Raw genomic sequence first — 19,580 nt, 5'->3', positions numbered from 1 at the left:
AGCTAGTCTTCATGAAGAATAAAACCAAGGAAGACCCCACCAGGGAAGTTCACAGGATTGATTCTGTAGTTTTATGTTCACACATTAAACCACAGAAGCCTGAATCAGTGTTTTTGAGAATGTCATCCGTATATATATATTTTTTTTTCTTTTTTGTCTGCATTTGTTCTCATTGTTTAACTCCACTAAAGAGGTGTCAACACTGTATGAGACTGATGCATATTTTTGTCTTGCAGCCAAATATTTTAATATTTAGTGCATGTGTGTGCAATCTGTGTCATCCGTATATTTTAAGGTGGAAATGCTCGGACATATTGTTGACCGTTTACTTTGCTCAAATGTCTTCTAGCATATTAAAAAAAAAGCACAATATGGACAAGTTAAAAAGGTAAAATATACACTGGAGGGGGTCTTTTGAACTTTTCCTCATTGATTTAGTGTTTGAATCCAAAGCCTAGTGGGAAACTTTTTGAAATTCTGTCTTGATAGCTTCCCATTTCACAGAAAAATAACCATCACAGCAGCAGTGAATTCATGCGAGCACAATAAACTGTAGTTCCTACATCCTTTCTTTCTTAAACGCTTATTTCTTAGCTTTGCTCAGACGTGTTGACGCAACTCCTAGAAACTGACACAAAAAAAAGCATAACAGCAACCCATGTATGATGAATCCAACACAAAAGCCTCACAATAATCACTACGAGAGCCTCAACATCGAAGATTACAAGCTTTACAAACATTATTTTCAAAGGTATTGTACCACAGCGCACTGCGGTTTTTATTTTGTCCATCCAGAGCAATTTAGCAGTCTAAATGCACTCTGAGTCATGTAAACAAATGTTACACTGCACAAGTAAACAGGCAAGTCAGCCATAAAGAGGGGTTAAAATTAGTTTTATTATTATTTGATAGAGCAGAAAAAAATCCAAAAAAACAAACAAATATTTCTCATACACTGTTTTCTTTTCCATTTGGGCTGCACTGCATTTAGCAGCGCGTTGACCCCAAACAAACGGAATGGTGATATTGTTGTCAAACAGTAGCAGCAGGCAGTAGTCAGGACAGCACAGGGTTACACTTAGCAGGGCACAGAATCATGTTCCAGATTGCTTTATTTCATTTTTAGTTTTTTGCATCCACAAGACGCGGGCTGCTACCTTCTGCCTGTCAGGAATGTACAGACAACCTGGAATAATCTGATGCTACTTTGAGACAGAAATACAAAGATCTCGAGCAATTTAAATTAAAAATCAGTTTGCTCGTATTTTTACCAGCAGAGAGTTTTTGTTGCACCATCCTAAATGAAACCCAGGTGTACAGTGATGATACCCCAAGCACAAAGGGATAAACTCCAGCTGATGCCCCATTTAACCCAACACAGTGTTTTTTAAGCACGGAGGCTGACATAAACCAGTGAGCTAAAGAGTGTACGACACAAAGTCTTACAATGCCGTGTTAGATCACATCATGGTTGTGTTGATGAACTCAGGGGTGAGGCGACAAGGGGGGAGGGGGGGCAAGACATTGGGTTCATAATGAGTAATATTTCAATGTGACAAGGACACAAAAAAAAAAAATTAAAAATGATACAGGATATTGGAAAAACTGCTGGGATGGTCAGCCACTTGTCAGTTTTTTTTTTCTTTAAATATACAACAAACAAAACAGCAGATGTTTTTACTGATTAAATTCAACACATCTTTCATTTACTGACATTCCCCAATAGGGCACATAACTCTATTGAGGGATAGAGTTGATGCAACCGGACCACCCCAGCGAGTGAAATGAAAGAAAAACAGCACATGGTAGTTAAATAACTCAAATCCATGAGCGGGTGGGAATTCTCCTGTTCAATGTGGGACATATTGTACTTCACTAGCTTATCCTGTGCTGCTGCAACCTGATAAAAATGTAATATAGCTCATGTGAAAGGCAGAGTTAGCTCAATTCGATGACCTGACAGAAATCATTACACACCTTAATGTTAAAGACTAAGAAGTTCATGTCATTTGTTGCTATAGGGGTTTTTGCATAACTACATTCTGAAAGCTGTCCAGCTTCTCTCAGACCAATCGTAAGGGTGCATGGGAGCCACTTGACACATAAGAGAAAACAAATTTTTAAGATCCATTCAAACTTAGGGCATAAGCATATGTCTTTACTAACATGACCCTATAAATAAATTCAGACAGTTTGTCTATAGAAGAAAAATAATGCACCACAACCTATAACTAAAAGCAAAAACAATGTCAAAAATATGACATTCCTTACACCCCCTCAGTTTAGCATGAATTCATGTTTATATCCAGAGAGGGTTCAAATAAACTAGAAACCTTCTAGCAGAAGGGATTCCATTTGGGCTCCACTAGTTCTTTGGAAGGTTTATTTTACAATATTCAATAAGAATAGTCCTCCAAACATAGGCTCCGTGTTTTTACATGAGTCAGTGAAACCTTAATCTTTATTCTTCCTCTTCACCTTAGAAAAAACAAAGCATTTAAAAGTAGGCCACAACATGGAACCCAGCAGATGTAAAACCACCTCAACAGTAACATTAGCCTGTAAATTCAGACCTCGACAAGAGGCCACTTCCAAAGTATCAGGGAGCACAATATTCCAAACACAGTATATGACTTACAGAAGAAAAGACAAAATCCTAACATTCAGCCATACAAAATAATCCAACACACATCAACTTCTCTACTATACACGCTGTAGGTTAGAGAGAAGAGGCAGTCTGTGTGCAGATAGAGATCCTTTTTTTTTTTTTTTACAGTCTTTTTTTTTTATTTTATTCATTTTTGCAAAGCTGAAGCAGTTATTATTCCGTGGATGGTCCTCAATGCTCAACAACAATCCCTGTGATGAGGTCTTCAGTTAAGTTGGGTTCGGCCACCACGCGTGCCTGAGTCTGACTGGCTCAGACTGGAGAGGGGCAGGACGTAAGGCGAATATTTTATTGTGTATAATAGTGATTATTACTTTTCCCTGCCTAATCCAGAGGCAGGAGAGCTCAGGGAGTTTGAGTGAACATCGTCTTGGTGCAACTGGGAGGTTCAACCAATATACAGGGAGGGAGAGGCAACATCTCTGGAGAAGTTTGTAAAATTGTACACGTCCATGTCAACAACAACCCTCAAAAAAAGGTACCCAATTTTCTATTCGACATGTTCCTTGTATCCCTGAAGCTGTCAAAGCACAACTCCACTTGGGGAAGGATTCAGATAAGGAAGAAGGTAGCAGAAGATCATGGGAAAGAGGCGTAGGAACACCTCTATTCCACAAGAAAAGAGGCTGATTTTCTCCTGTGCCGTTTTGGCCAGAGTCCACAGAAAGGATAGGAACAGTAATGAGAATGGCTGTTATTGATATTAAGAGGGCTAATAGTTATGGTGTCAGTAGGGAGTAGGATTGCATTATTTCCATGTGTTTGCTGCTTGGGAGATAGAACGGGAGGGAATCATGTCCAGCAGATATTCTCGCTGACGCTCCACAGCAGAGCTGGTCTTATGAGCAGATAAGCTGGGGTTCACATAGGCCATAGTCATACCTGTCAGGAGACAAACAAAAGTGGTCAATGTGATGGATATGACTAACATCAACTTGTTTTACAATAGTTATGAAGAGACATTACATTATCAGCTTGTTTTGACTTTTGATGTAGGAAGAAGGAAAAAACAAACACACTGATGAAATAGATGGAATATTTCCCTCTACTAAAACCCGTAACTTTTAGGATTTTGTTTTACACAAAAAGCTAAAAGACAAAACAAAAACAAAACACATACACGCACAAAGACTAGACACAAACACTCACATGAAAAGACCAAGTCAAAGGGAATGGAAAGAAAGATGAGTCTAACAGAAGTGTGTGAAGGAGGAATCCACCTTACAAGAAAGTGATTACCCCAAAGAGGAGCAGAAAAACAAACACAGGTGAAGTGGATTCTCTGTTTAGCCTTGACTCTCATTTATCTACCTGTGTTGCCACCGCTCTGCTTCCTCCAAGCGGCCATGTTGCCCTGGTTACCGCTGCTGCCGGCGCTGACTTTTGCCCCCTGATGCAGAGGGCGAGCTGCAGCATGCTTACCTGCCCTACTGCCCAGCGCTGCTGCTGTCACGGCATTCTGCAGCTGGGAGGAGGAGGTGAAGGAGTGGGCCACACCACGAGAGCTCACCGCAGACTGGAGGCTGTGTGACAGCTGACTCTGTAGAGAGAGACAAACCAATGGGAGTGTGGATGTAAACTAACATTTGGGGTGTTGATGTAGGAAAAATGTTTTTAGAACACTTCCAAACCACACTGCTGGTCTGTCAGCAACACAATCCAATATAATACTAACCTGCTTAATGGAGTGGTGAGCAGGCAAAGATCTGTGATGCATGGCAGCCCTGACCTGCTTATACTGCTGGGACACCAGCATCTCACTTTTGGACAGTGAGGGAGAGGAGGACGAGGTGGTTTTAGAGGCAGAGGAGGAAGAAGAGGCTGCCTGCTGGAGGATACGCTGCTCGATCTCTTGCTCCTGTTGGAGTGCCTTCACAAAGGCTGCCTTCAGCCGGTTGGTGTGCTCAGCCTTCAGGGCCTTCTTCTGATTGGACGACATGCATTGGTCACAGAGGATGGTCCCAGCCTTCTCCTTTCTCCAGCGGGAGGTAAAGTCCGTCTTACACTGGGCACAGGTGTATGGCTCTTTAAGAATGGAGCTGGCCATTGCAGCAGCTGGGCCCAGATTACCTATACGACGGACAACAGATAAATGATAAACAGAGAACTTCCCTAGAATAGTTTTTATACATTTAAATCACGTAGTTTAAAAGCCACCGCTGAACTGCAACATCCCAAAATAAGCCATTAGAGTGCAAATATCTACTCACCCCTGCCGTGCATCTCCAGAAGTTTTTGCACCACCTCTTCCAACCCCAACAGATAGATGAACTCATTATTGGCTGCAGAAGGCAAGAAGTTGAATTCAGGGGCAGGAGGTTTGGGTGGCGGGATCTCCAGCAGCGTCTTCTCCAACTGCTTACGCAGTGCAAGTTTAGCAGCCGCCTGCCGGCTTGCTGGGGAATCATTGATGCTAGAGTTGGGTGACGCTGAAGAGCCCTTTAGGCTGGTTGGAGAGGCCTGGACACAGAAATATCAGAAAGCATTTTATGATAAATATGAAGATGCAATGAAAAGATAGCTCAGAAAAGAGAAACTCTCCATATGACTGTGCAGCGACTGCTTGTATTTTGTGTCCACACCTGAGGGATGTTGACCATGACATTGCTGTTGGCCACATTAGCCACCCGAATGAGTCCCTGCTGAATGATCCTCTGGCCCTGGACCTGGACATTGGGCACAGAAGCCCTGGGAGCCAACAGCAGTGGAGGGGGACCCGAACCGCTGTGCTGCTGCTGTTGCTGACGTAGACTGGCTATCTGCTGGGGAGTCACCGCAATAGGCTGATAAGGCACACATGCACACACAGTAACCATCGTTACAGAGGACACTAATTCAGAAGCATAGAGAGACGGAAGATTTAAGAAACATTTAATCACGAGCCCTTTAAAAGAGTAAACTTTAAAAGGAAATACAACAAAAGAGGAATTATTATCAAACGATTCTACATCCCATTACACACTAACCTGGGCTCCTCTGACCAGGGGTGGCATCACAATGTGAGAGTTGTGTTTGGACGGGACATGTTGCCCACCCCGCACCAAGGGAGGGGGGATCACCGTGCCTGAGCTACGACCTGTCACCTGTGAACACAACAACAATGACAGCAAAATTAAAAGACATGTTTTTAACATTATTCTACCAAAACAGTGAACTTGACAGAGTTTCCACTTTGGCATTGGTATGACAGCATATCCCAATAAATAATGGAGTTTTACACGCTGAATATTGCAAGTAAGGGCAGATAAGTGGTTACCTGAAGGGGTCCTTTGCTTGATGTCATGCTACCTCTCACCAGAGGAGGAGGAGTAGCCACAGAGCCACTCGCCTGGACAGTTAGGAAACAGGGAATCAAAAAAAAGTGTTTTAGTGAAAAGCAAGAACATTAAAGCAGAACTGTGACTCCTCTGACAATTAATGTTTGCAAAGGAATTCTTCGCACATCAATTTCATGAGGCAGGTGCATACGAGAGGGATGAGTAGGGCTGCAACTAACGATGAATCGTCTGAGCCCGATACGTCATCAAAAGCGGAAGTGAGCGCACAATGCAACAGAAATCGCCATCCGAGCATATATTATATATGCACGATACAGCGCGGAACACTGACGGATAGCCACGCTGTATCGTGCATATATATGTACAATGCAGCACCAATGTCCGTCCGTGTTCCGTGCTCCGTTCGGACAGCGATTTCTGTTGCATTGCGTGCTCACGTCTGCTTTTGATGACGTATCTGGCTCAGACGATTCATCGTTAGTTGCAGCCCTAGGGATGAGTATATTAAAAGTTTCAATCTGACTTCTACACACTGTCTGACATGCAAAAAATACAGTTATCTGCGCAACGTTTCGGTGCTTGAACTTCATTAGCAAAAGCACCATTTATTTTTGCAAGTTAGACAGTGTGCAGGAGTCTGACACTTTTGAAGTAGCACCTGCACCCATCAGCTCCAACAAAACATTCTGAGGAATAAAGAATATTTTCTAACTGGAGTTTTTACCTTCTGTACAGTGCTCTCCTTCTGAATCTGGCTCTGTCGTAGTTTCTTAAGTAGCACCAGTTTGGCCTCTTGGAGTCTCAGCTCCTCCTTCAGCTGTTTGATGATGCGCTCTCTTTCCTCAGGTGAACTCTTCTATACGCGCCATTAAAAATAAAAACAACATTTAGGGATTCTAGATAAATCTGAATTATTTTCAGGTGCAGTGTATCTAATACAGGCAACTCAACTCAGTAAATGACTGACTACAATTTCATGCAATTACAGGGGACAGGACAAAACTATGCCGTAAAATTTAACACTGGATCAACGACAAAGGTTGCTGTAGCAGTAAGAGTTGTACCATTTCTACTTGGCATTTTCAGCAGGTATCAATAAGTAACAACAAAGACTTTAAAGCCAGTAAACAGAATGAGACTATTGTTTGAAATTTTCAAATTCTGTATTCCTACCATAAGTTTATCTGTGTCAGTCTTTGTGAAGCAGTGTCCATTCATGAGGGGACTGGATGGCTCATTGTCCGATAACACAATCACATCATCTGGTGAAGGTGGCTGCCGCTCTTTCTTAATATCGCTGAGGGGAGAAATAAAAGATCATCATTCAACAGATGTTCAAAATTACATTATGTTTCCGTCTAGAACACAGCAACTACAATTAGCTTGTAGTTCTGTCTTTTATACAGTAGATGGCAGTATATAACTATGATTTTATCATCCCTGTTGTGTTGTGAATGTGTGCTAGGACACACAAGGAGGCAAGAACCAAGAGATCAATAATGGAGTAATGGCGGCAGGGGAAGAACGCAACAACCCATTATCTCCGGCGAAAGATAACATCGACAAGCCTCAGGCTCTCTCTCTCCCAACAGCAAAATCCCTTATAAACGACATGAAAACTCGGGCCAAATTGACGGCACTGTAGTTTTGCATTGAAGAAAAGGTTCAAGACCTTTGGTAAAATGTAAAGTGGCTCTTCCTGAGGACTAAGGAGAACAAAGGCGACCAGTGGCAAGCTGCATATGCATCAATCTGGAGAGGGGTGGAGATAAGAAACTAGAGGGTGGTTGTAATTTTACAGCGTATGGACCATGGCCGAAGAATAAATTTGCCTCTATCACAGCAGGGATCCTGCCAGGTCCTAAAAGTCTGAGTGGTAAGGAGAACTAGTGGAGGATGAGGTAAGCTCGGGGTAGATATATGACAGTATGTGAGAGGCAGAGGTCTGTGTCACACTGTAGAGTTATGCATGCGCACATGCAGTGAAGTTATATAATTGTTCAGTAGCTGTCGAGCGAGAGGCTTCAAGGCTTCGAGCTCAGACCCAGTTTACCACCCAGACAGGGCCTCACCCCTCCCCTACCTCCATGGCGAGGCCTATGGCCTAGCCGGATCGGCACAGCCTGGGCCTCAGCTCTCTCCTCCCTCCCAGCTGCCGACATCAGAGTCACAAGCTGAGCAGAGCGGAGGTCCGCTGGAGACACTGGAGAGGGTGACAGCGAGGGGGAGGGGAATACATGGCCAGGAGCCAACCTATTGTGTACACTCTCTCTCACTCAGTCACTACTTCACACACCCCTCCCCCATCCTTACTTACTCGTTCATCTTTTATACTCCAACTCACTGACTCACTTCTTCACATTTTTTCCTCTTTTGCATTCTCCTGTCTTGACACACGTTTCTCCGCTAACCTCCCTTTCTTCACAACAGCTGTCTCAGCAGCTCTCCTCCACAGACACTGCTAGCTCAGTTCACTGAGTTCACCCTTATGGCAATATCCATGTTTTTGTGTACATTATGTGCTGACAGTTTCATCAGACGGAGCAATTACAACAAGAAATCTGACAAATAGTCAGTGCCATAACAAAACTTTCCCCAGCAGCTGTTGATAAGAGAATTGAACTCTGTTTATGTCTTATACTCCTACTTCCTGAAAAGTGCTTGCCTAGTGCGCTTCATTAAAATCTAGAAAGACATCCGACGACCTGGCACTTTCAGAATACAGCTATTCTGAGAAGGATTACTCTCCTTAAGCACAGCTGAAGCCTGAGGGAGCCACAGTTTTTCCTCCCCCCTTCTGTTTACATTCCATACAGTAAGTAATATGATAAAAGTACCACTAAAGAGTCAAGAATGCAAAGCTTCTTCATCTCACAGAAAAGCATAATGGCAACCCAGCGCCTCCACTGACTTAGCCTGCCTGATAAACGGACATGGACTAGCTTGTGGTTGGTTGCTACTAACTATTGAGAACAGCTTACACAAGCATCACAACACACCAGCTTGGTTATGTAAGGTCCAGTGTTTCTGCATGCCACGGCTTCCCCGATCATGGCTTCACACTGACCCCACTATAGGATTGCTGAATCAGTCATTATGAGGTGCTGCGGGATTCTCCATTCAGAATGCAACGCAACACTGTCAAGTGCCATTTTAAGCCACATAAGGCTCTTGAAGTTAATGAAACGGCTGGGCTATAAACAGATGACCGGCTTAGCAAAGGTGTGCTTAAATATTGACATATTGTTGCAGTGTATACAAAGCATCACACAACCTACTTAAAAAGAGAATCGTGACATTTCAGTGACATCTTTTTCATACATGAATCCACTGACAGCATCTAGTCAGATTACTTACTGTATCATCTGACATGGCGAAATATGGTGTGCATTCTATTCATTAACAGTTTTAGGAAGTTGGCCTTTATCCTCTATATACAACAATAAAACAATTGCCTTGCAGTGACTAAGCACACAGACATGCTGAGGGTTAAACCGGGGCTAAAGGTGACACTTGTGTGTAGTTATGATGTGCCACGGTCAGAGCCAACACACTCGGAGCTGAATCACCTCTCTGTTCCACTTTAGCTGCCATCACATCACTGTGTGTATTTATCGCTCTACCAAACACACGTCACATGACATCAGGCATTTCTCTGTGTGGTCATGTGACACACCCACCACCCCTCCTGGCCCCTCCTTCCTCCAACTGCTCCTTCCAATGTGGAAACCATGGCAACGGCCAGTTGGAACCAGTTTGTGACACATAGCCTTCATTTTGTGTGAAGTGTGAGGCAGAGTTCAGGTGCTGCTGTGGGAGAAAATGGAGCCCAGGCCTCAGGAGCCTCAAAGTTTTCAAAATGGGGGCAGACTGTCGACAACCACGCAGCGACTTCCTGTATGACTCTTGTCAGACCACTTGCTAGCACAGAGTTAAGAGAGAAACCTGAAACTCCAATAAGACACATCTCTGTGCAAAACCACGCCGTGCATGCATTCATGAAATCCAAGGCCTCCGGTATATAAATAATCCTCAAGAAGTTTTCAAACAAACTCAAGCACAACAATGTTGACAATTAGTCTGCTTCAGTTGTCCTTTTAACCCATGTGGTGGTTCAACATCAGCAACACAAAACCATATAGAAACACAAGGGCAAACTGTTCTTTGCATCTTACACACTCGCTGACACCAACTAGCTTGTAAGCAGATTAGGGTGCTTTTTGTGCAGCTGGAAATGCTTGTAAAGGGTTTATTGTGAACAAAGTTGGCTGACTATGCAATATCAAAGCCTAGTGTACAGGAACAGAAATATCTGCCCAAGGTAAAGTGTTTATCGCATTCCTTGCAGAGTTAATCACTGACTAATGACTTACAGTAACATGTAAATGGAACAACAACGTGCTTCTTATAAGCGACACACTCAGTTGTTGCATGAACACACTACTAACATTACTTAAAAAGTTACACACGAGAAAAAAAATACAGTCCAGCCAGACAAAATCAAACCTTATGATCCTTTTCTCACCTTTTAGATGTGCTCATGTCGACAGGCTCGTCTCCAGTCTGCACCTCTACCTTGATGGTCGCCTTCACTTCCCCTGACTTTAGAATGCTGGCTGCTACCTTAGCATGCTGCTCGCTCTTCAGCTTGACCCCCTCAACTCCAGCTCCAGCTCCCACCAGGGCCAGAGGGGCCTCAGCTGCGTCACCCTTCTCCAGCTTAACCCGTTTACTGTCCATGTCCCCCGGGGACCCAGAAAGAGTTGCATGGTCCCTCTCCAGAGCCCGCTTCTGGCTGCGCGTTTGACGCACTGCCTCCTCTGACATGGCTGCTCTCACCCTAGAGAGAAAAACAGCAAACAGTGACAAACAGTTTAAATATATTTACAAAACAAACAGACAAATAGGCAAACACGACTGGTTGGAGATGACAGCAAGGTACAGGTCTAATTGTGGTAGCATGCAGCTCCAGTTACACTATAACGACGTTGCCTGTAGTTCTGTTATATTTAGTGTTTTACTTACTTTTATTTAAAAAGTGTAACTGAAATTGATTATTATTTTTCACAATTTAAACATATTGTACTGCACATCTTGACAATCTGCTGAAACATAATTTTAAAAAAAGACAGAACTTAATCAAACCGAAAGGAAACTTTTGTTTAGATTTTTTTTTAAAGAAGAAAATATGACAATTTTTGGGAATAGGATCACAATCCACAATCAGAAAATTTAGCTACACTCAAGTGTACTTAGGTTAAGTGGGTACAATGACTGACCCTTGAACTCAAGGCTAATATTTCTGATTCAATTTTTGCTGTAATTTAACTGTGGAAGTCCTCAATGGAAACAGTGGTTCATATCTGCATTGCTTTGAGGCTTCTTGGGAAAGTTCAGTTGCTGCTAACCAGTCAGTCCTGGGCGGTTTAGTCTTCTGTTCCCCTACCCACAGGCTGGTCAGGTCATCGTCGTGTCAGTCCCTGATGTCATTCAGCAGCCTCACCTGATGAACTTCCCACGGGCAGACTCCAACTCTACCAGCTTGGGCTACAGATGGCAATGGTAACCTATCTTTTTACAAGCGGGAATATTGCCTCCATATTCTGCTTTGTGGCCTCTGTGAGGTTGGCATAGTACTTGAATCAGTTCATGCCTGCTGCCAGTTCTGGTTGGAGTGGCCTTCCAGTTTGCAGTGGATCTCCCAGAAAGCACAACAACTACAGTCGTCAGATGCAGTTCAAGATGGTGGAGTTGGAGTCTGTCCGCAGGATGAGAGGCTGACTGGATGAGACACTTATTGGAGGGCAGCTGAATCACAATGAACAACCCCACAATTGTGACCTCGCCAGCCCACAGGTTAAGAAACATGAGACTGGTGGTAGCTGGTTAGCAGCAACTGAAATTTCACAATAAAATACTTACATATACCAACAATAACGACACAATCTGTATAATTCCCAGGAAAGCAGATTATATGTCAAATTAGGATCCCCCATGATATAAAAATCAGCAAATCATCCACTCCTACTGCACACTTTTAGGGGTCTGCTCTAGAACTCTGCAGGTTTCTATGAGTTTTCTCATAGAAACCTTCAGGATTCAACATCTTGGCAACATTGCCAAAACAACAAAAGAGTAACATGTGAATGCTGTGGTATTCCAGAGGGCAGTAATAGAATAGAAATACTTCATTAATCCCAGAGGGGACATTTGATTTGTGCAGTAGAGAGAGTACAGGTCCCAATACCACAAATACAGAAAAATAAGCAAAAATGTGTAATAAATAAAAATAAACAGTAAGAAAAATGGAAAATGCAATATGCCCTATGTAAAGAACATACAAATGTTAACGTGTTTTATGTGCAGTTTAATGTAGCAAGCAAAAAAAGTAGCCCTGTATACACTGTGAAGTAGTAGGTGAGGTAGTAGTGATAGGTCGTATTACCTTAGTTGAGGTACGCATAAAACCTCAAATTGAGACTATAAAACTCAACGCTAGCAGTGCTGGGTCTAAGCTTTAACGAACATCACAGGGTGCCTTTGTCTGAGAGGGAACGGTCTGCCAAGAGTGACTGACGGAGCTGAACCAAATCAACTAATATTATTCTGCCACAACGCTCAGGTGAAGTTGAGATTTAACAAGCTTAAATGGCAGCTGCTTAACTCAAAAAGCACTCAATCAGTCCCACCTAGGGCATGTGAAGTTTTGAAGCATTTATAATCACATTTTATTCAACAGACTGCCATTATATCAAATCAGGGGCAAAAAAATTCATGCAACTGAATTCCGTACTGTAAGTCTATGAAGTACAAAGTCACAGAAGGGCAACCAGTACAAACTAAAAATAAAGAACCCTGCGGTCTCTTTGTCTTTGAAGAACAGGTTATACTACTTATCTGCAGCATGCAAATATAGATTATTAATAATACTTGAAAACACATCAATGCTGCACTTTAAGTGTGTAAAACAAAATGTGCAACATTGAATTTAACGATGCAATAAATTATTTCTTTTGTGATTCGTCAGCCGCTAATTTTCCTAATTTACACAAGAATTATAAAACATGTATCTAGAAAATGCCAACCAGAACTTCCAGAAGCCTTAAATGGTGTTGTCAAATGTCTTACTTGTCCAACCAATACTTGAAAACCCAAAGACATTTCAATTACTATCACAAATGATAAAGAAAACCCTCATCAAACCCTCATATTTGAGAGTCTAGAAGCATATGTTGTGCATTTTTTCTTTAAAAATGACTTCTCACTACTGGTGCAGTTGCAGCTCTGGTTTGATTTAGCTGATATTTCCAGCTGCATACAGGGACAACCCTGAGGTGTACAGGCATCTCCTGTCCTACTGCCAGTGCCCCAGATGCTGACCCAAATCTCACTCAGTATGGTAACAGCAGAGGATGAGAGACCCACTTAGATTTCAGGGAAAAACCTATTACACAGCAGAAAAGCAGCACTGTGCTACGTTTACACCAAGTACGCCAATGTAGGCCATGTACTCATTATAGAACCAGCACTTACATATGCTCTTCAAATTGTATAATATACTAACATGATGCTTTTTGTACAAGAATGAGTGCATTAACACGTGTGCATGTTTGCGTTTAAAGATTCTGAAAGGACAGCCTAAATGATCACTAGACTGAAAGCATTGCACGTATACGCAATCTTGCATGTCTGATTAAGAAAGCTGGCTCAAGGTCTTTCAAAGTCTATGACATCCTAACAGTTCATGTCCAAAAGATTTCAGGAGAGACAAATAGTGCCTTCCTGAAAACCAGTTCAAACTGGTCTGCAAATGAAAGAAGGCACAGGTTTACCATATGGACAGACAGTGGCAGAAAACAGGGAGAGAAACGAGGAGGCCACAGACACGTCCCACACAGGGAAGAAGAAGGCAAGAGGGAGGAGAAAATTATGTCGTCTTTGAGCATTCCAACATACGGCAACCAGACTACGGGGGGGTGAGTCACATCCGTGACATGATTTACTTCCTCAGCAGTCAAGAGTCAGCACATAACATAAAAAGCCTGTCATTTATGATATCTGACACTCTTAAAAACACTATTTTAGTATTGCTGGACACAGTAAGCAGGGCTTGACATTAAGGCTTACCCACTTGTATGGGACAAGTGGATTGTTTTGTAGTGTGATTGGAGCAGAAATGTATTTGACCAACTGAACATATCAAAAGTAATTTAAAAAAAAACATTAAAAATACGGTTGTTACATTATGTGTCACATATTACTTGGCTATTTAGTTAAATGATTAACTGTTACATTCAGATTCCAATTTGAAACGATGCATCCGTTCCCCGATTAAAAAATATTTTTTGAGATTAGCTAAGCTACAAACAGTATACAAACTACGTAGAGAGGGGGGTGAAGTACCCTGAAAGCTAAATTAGACGTTACCTAAACTCAATGCATCTGTCACGTTGTTGGTGTTGAAAATACTCTCAGACAAAATAGGCCAGACCACTGGTTCTAAAATGGTGTGCAGTGGGAGAAGACCAGGGGCCCGATGTATAAAAGAACACTGTGTAGTCTACAAAATAACAATCAGCGAAAACAACCTAAATTACAAGGCTATATTTCATTTTTACCTGAACAAGTGACTTTTATGGCCGAACAAGAGAAAACCAAGTTTACTTGTCCAAAGTTAATGTCGAGCAATGATAAACATCTTGAATTTTTTTTTGTCTGCCATCCATTAAGGCATTTAAGATTTAAAGATCATAGCTCACCATTTGAATCTTATGTATACAAACCCGCCTACTATGAGTATGTCAAAACAAGGCACTGAAAGAACTGCAATGTAAGGACGGAAAATGAAACTGCTTTTCAGCAATTTCAACAAAACACTGTGTGCAGAAAGACTGCAGTTTGTTCTAACAATTTACTTCTGTTAGTGCAGCTCAAATTTAACTTTAAGTGAGTGTATGACATTGGCATCCCAGACACTTGGCAAGATGTCGAACTTAAGTGTTAGTAATAAGAAAACCAAACACAATCAGAATGAAGTAACTACAACACAGCTTAACATTCAGGTCTGCCTGCATTCGAGGGTATAGAACCTAAAACGCACCCTGCTCTGATACACTGCAAGGACAGATGTGCCCTGCTGTACCATCCCTGGACACAAAGGCTATTTATCTGCCAGAGATGACAGCTTGTGTGCGAGTGTGTATGTGTGCATGCCCATATACCACACACAGTGGTTCAGAAGTCATACATTAAGCAGTCAGTAAGACTGCAGAAATGGTGGCTGCACATTGCTCTTGCTGTAACAGTGGTGAACCGTGTCAGGTAGAAAATGACTATAACCCTTTGGGACAGTGCAGTCAGATCCCCACATCACTAGGACAGCTCTGGCTGCTAGTTTCAGGTCTAGAGACACGTGGATACCTTTGTCCCAGAAGAGATATATGGCATCATGAATCCAATGTTTAATGTACTGGATGCACTGCTGCTAAGCAACTGGAGGTGAGAGGGGGGCATTGTTGTCCATGCATATGTTGTGATGCGTTATGTATGCACTTGAGACTGGCTGAGAGGGATGTGTGTACTAGTTCTCATTGTTGCATCACATTTGATCTCACTAAACCTCCAGTGAGACATCATGACCCACTGGTTGATTTGGACAAAACAAACTCCCAAAAACAGACACGACAGATACAAAATTACAACTGCAGAGAACTCTGGTGTATTTATTTTATAGAATAGCCAACCAAGAAGATCATTTTTAGGCCTTTTAGTTTTTATTTAATAGGGACGGCTGAGGAAGGGCCAAAAGCAGGGGAAGATAGGGGGTTTGGGCTGGAATTGAGACCGAACCACTGCAGTAAGGATTCAGTCTCAGGAAAAGACACAAAGATGAGCAGGTAAATGATAAGTCCAATAATCCTCAATGACAACACGTTATGATGGAGACAAAGCTACTCTTTCTCTGTCCAGGTTGAGCAAGTCAAATTTAGAAGTCACATCAGATTGCTGGATCTCTATGTATGGCATCAACAATTTCTATACTATTGCCAGGCAATCAATCGAAACCAACCAACCAAAAGATCCTAATTCAATCAACTAGAGCACCCGTGTGAGCTCCCCCAGCTCCATCTATCTAGTATTTAAAATGAACTGAGATTGACACTACAATCTCACAAACAGGTCCGACTTGTCCATCAGCAAGTCCGTAGAGAGATGCCTGGAGGGAGCTGGTACCCCAAACCTCGTTGCTTGGGACTTAGCAACCAGGAATAGAGCACTTCTGATTAAGGTAGAGGTCTGCTTACTACTATACACAATCCTTGATCAGAACTCGACTGCACCATCCATTTCAGACTATCAAGTTTGCCAACCTTGGCACATTACACTTCTTTGATGTACACTACACACATAATCCCCAGGCCTCTTGAGGTTGAATTCAGATTCTGGAAATTTTAAAAAGCCCACTGATATTGAAATTTAGACTTTGCTACCAAGAACTGAAGGAGCCTCTTGGGTGAGACATGAAACTTCTTCACAGTGCTAAAAAAGAAGTCCAGCTGACTTTTTACTGAAACTCCCAGGATTACCATGATCTGGATGACTGAAAATCTACACAGAAAAATTACCAAAGAAGACCACACTCAGACCACAAGATGAAGCGTTGCCATCAGTGGTTTAGGTTGGTGGTACGTGTCCAAATAACATCCACAAGAATGCCAGGACCAGCCGTTTCCCAGCAGAACATTTCCATGTAATGAGATGATCAATGTCACTCATCTCAACTGTCAGCGGTTTGAATGCTGTATCATATAAGATGAAACCAATAATTTAACAAAGTTACAGAACTAGCTCAAGTACAAATGCTGACATTAATTTAGGCACAGATTTCTGTCCCAGCGTGTTCCTGCTGTCAACATTCAGCAACTGTGTGCTCTGAAATATTTGAAATGCTTACTTAAATCTAATAGGTTACCTGATCTTGAGTGTCTAAAATGTCTACTCTGCACATCATCTAACTCATTGCTCCAAAGAGACAAGCTTCTCTTGGAGGTTGTTCTTCCTGTATCACCCACAAGTAAGATAGACAGCCAGTCACAGGTACTGTAGGTCTCACATACTAAATAAATCATCCATAAATTAAATTTTCATTCTTTCTCCCTCCTAATGAACAATAATTAACAGGAAGACACAATCTACTTTGCAATTTTCCTAAAATAAATGGGTAAAGAGCACACTGAGCACTGGTGCGCTTCATTATGCATTTCAATCCCATTAAATTTAGGAAGAATATTGAATAGTAAAGAGTAAAGATAAGTTTTGATTGCAATAAAGAATGCTGGTATACACTAGCATCACTAAATATAATGTGATACCCATCCCTATTTATATGCCAGTGCAACAACCTCATGAAGATTCGTCTCTTTAACATACAAATGGACTACCAACAAAAGCAACGGCAAAGACGAGATGATGAGAAAGAGGGTAGAAGAGGACCAGCCAGTGATTAGTTATCTGTGCCGGTTGCTCTCCAGAGAGGAGTAGATGCACGTCTCTCTCATTTCCCTGTGAATAATAAGACCTGAGGGCAGAGCAGATCTTTGGCAGAAAAAAAACACAAAGGACGACAGAGTTCTGGGCTGTGGGTGCCACGAGATATCTCTACTACCCATTCAAACTGATATAAAACATAACTGTGTATGAAAAGGTTTGTACCGAGCTGGCTCAAATCAATACATATATGATATATATAATAAATTTACCATTCTGTGTAGGGGCTGAATAGACGGACATTAAATCTCCCATCTATGTGTATAGTGCGGCAGGATAAGATGCAACCACTTGAAAGCAAATGGAAATCTTGTGACCTGGAGTGACACTACAGGTTTTGTTCTCACTCTGTCTTCTATTGTGTCCAGCATTTCACAGAGACCAGATCAATGGCAAAGGCACATCCCCTCAGGTAGCGTGCTCGCCTCTCATCTCCAACACTGTAATGATCTTCCCACTGGGACTGGACCCAGCCAGCCAACACATTAACAGCCATTTTAAAATACTGAGGCTTTTCAACTGTGTCCTTAGGGTTCAATACAATGGGAAACAACAATTATTCTGTCCAATAAAAGCAATACAAGTATGGATTATTATTGCCCAATAAAAGAAAATGGAGCGACAACTCTTTTTTCTTGTGTAGCTAAGGGGTTCTGACCCTTGTAATATTGATTTGATCATTCAAACTGCCAGTTATCTTACTGGCAGATACGACCAGGTGATGATCTTATGATGATCTTGAATTCAAGACAATTCCTTACGACTCAACACCATAAACATTACCCCTGCAGGTGCCTTTATATCACATCAAACTTATGTGTTGCTTCAATGACAAAATTATTTTCAAGTTATCAAAGAGCATAGTGTTTTTTTTCCTTTGGGATATCATCTAAACAATAAAAGAAAAGACCAGACTACCTATGCTAATCTGTGCACCAGGCTAGAAGTGGGGGCAGGGACCCAGCTGAGATGAGCGCATGTGGTTTGCTGAGCCATAATCTAACTGTACCCAAGTGAAAAATACTCTTCCTTGTCTTCTCTCTCTCACTTGCTCACTCTATGTCCTTCCCTCTACCCCTCCCTACCTCATTGCACACACTCCCTCCTCAGTTGTTCTGTTCTAGGCTCGGCCAGCCCAGAAGTGTGTGTGTGTGTGTGTGTGTGTGTGTGTGTGTGTGTGTGTGTGTGTGTGTGTGTGTGTGCCCCTGCTGGTTGTGTCCCGAACGCCAAGGGTTAAGCCCCTGCCATTTTAACGCCACTGACAGATCAGACCATTAGGGTGTTACCTAACAAAATGGAAGCCTTTAACCCTGAATCTGCCAGACTGCCTCTGTGTGTGTGTGTGTGTGTGTGTGTGTGTGTGTGTGTGTGTGTGTGTGTGTGTGTGTGTGTGTGTGTGTGTGTGTGTGTGTGTGTGTGTGTGTGTGTGTGTATGAGAGCCGTAGCCACACACAGTGTACATATGCATGCGCATGTCTCCACCTGGATTCTCCCTCAGCAACGTGACGACGACAATAGCTGCAAGTCCAGGAAGCGGAAATCAGACTTTTGTACATGATCACGCAAGAATGCTGGCACATATAGCCATATAAAACTTATGACTAAGGTTGTTTCACACAGACGTACTCGTACTTGTGAATGTATCCTCAGCACATACAACTAGCAAAGAAATTGCATGTATTCTCACAGCTTACATCTCATCTGGATTTTGGTGCACTGATGTTCAGTACATAAAAGTCTCCTCTAGTATTCTGAGTGATTGTTTTACGCCATTAACAAAACATAATCTGCTGACCATCAAATAGCATAAGAAGCATCTAGATAATGAAGTTCTAAAACACAAACACCTAAAGTCAACCTTTAATAATCTTCCTGAACCTGTGATCACAAGTCACTGGATACATTTTTGACCACAAATGTTTACAAGATATAATAAAAAGGAACAGCTAAATGTTTTCAAAAAATCCTAGACAGGGATAATCTCCAATTTCAGCCAAATTGCTTCCAAATGGTTACTTCATAATCCCTGTAAAACCAGAAGCACATACCCACATTCAGACTGGAGGGCCAGGACACACGCAGACTGC

At 42.2% G+C, this 19,580-nt stretch overlaps 1 protein-coding gene across 3 annotated transcripts in view; it reads right to left on the bottom strand.

Annotated features, from left to right (window-relative positions):
• Positions 1 to 877: 877 nt before the first annotated feature.
• Positions 878 to 19,580, bottom strand: part of gatad2ab (GATA zinc finger domain containing 2Ab) — a 26,893-nt gene continuing 8,190 nt past the window's right edge. The window contains exons 2-11 of one of the 3 annotated variants that reach the window (XM_023273638.3): positions 10,472 to 10,786; positions 7,120 to 7,243; positions 6,671 to 6,802; positions 5,925 to 5,996; positions 5,635 to 5,751; positions 5,251 to 5,451; positions 4,879 to 5,128; positions 4,344 to 4,738; positions 3,980 to 4,208; positions 878 to 3,550 (exon numbers count right to left, since the gene is read on the bottom strand). In XM_023273638.3, the coding sequence (XP_023129406.1) occupies positions 3,417 to 3,550; positions 3,980 to 4,208; positions 4,344 to 4,738; positions 4,879 to 5,128; positions 5,251 to 5,451; positions 5,635 to 5,751; positions 5,925 to 5,996; positions 6,671 to 6,802; positions 7,120 to 7,243; positions 10,472 to 10,773 (1,956 nt within the window). In that variant the 5' untranslated portion in view covers positions 10,774 to 10,786 and the 3' untranslated portion in view covers positions 878 to 3,416. The remainder of the gene's footprint in view (positions 3,551 to 3,979; positions 4,209 to 4,343; positions 4,739 to 4,878; positions 5,129 to 5,250; positions 5,452 to 5,634; positions 5,752 to 5,924; positions 5,997 to 6,670; positions 6,803 to 7,119; positions 7,244 to 10,471; positions 10,787 to 19,580) is intronic. The other 2 variants (XM_023273646.3, XM_023273654.3) reach the window with 2 other exon arrangements.

The sequence above is a fragment of the Amphiprion ocellaris genome, chromosome 2 (assembly GCF_022539595.1).
Source record: "Amphiprion ocellaris isolate individual 3 ecotype Okinawa chromosome 2, ASM2253959v1, whole genome shotgun sequence".
Lineage (NCBI taxonomy): Eukaryota > Metazoa > Chordata > Actinopteri > Pomacentridae > Amphiprion > Amphiprion ocellaris.
Note: the sequence above shows the minus strand (reverse complement) of the source record. Positions and strands in the feature narration are given on the sequence as shown.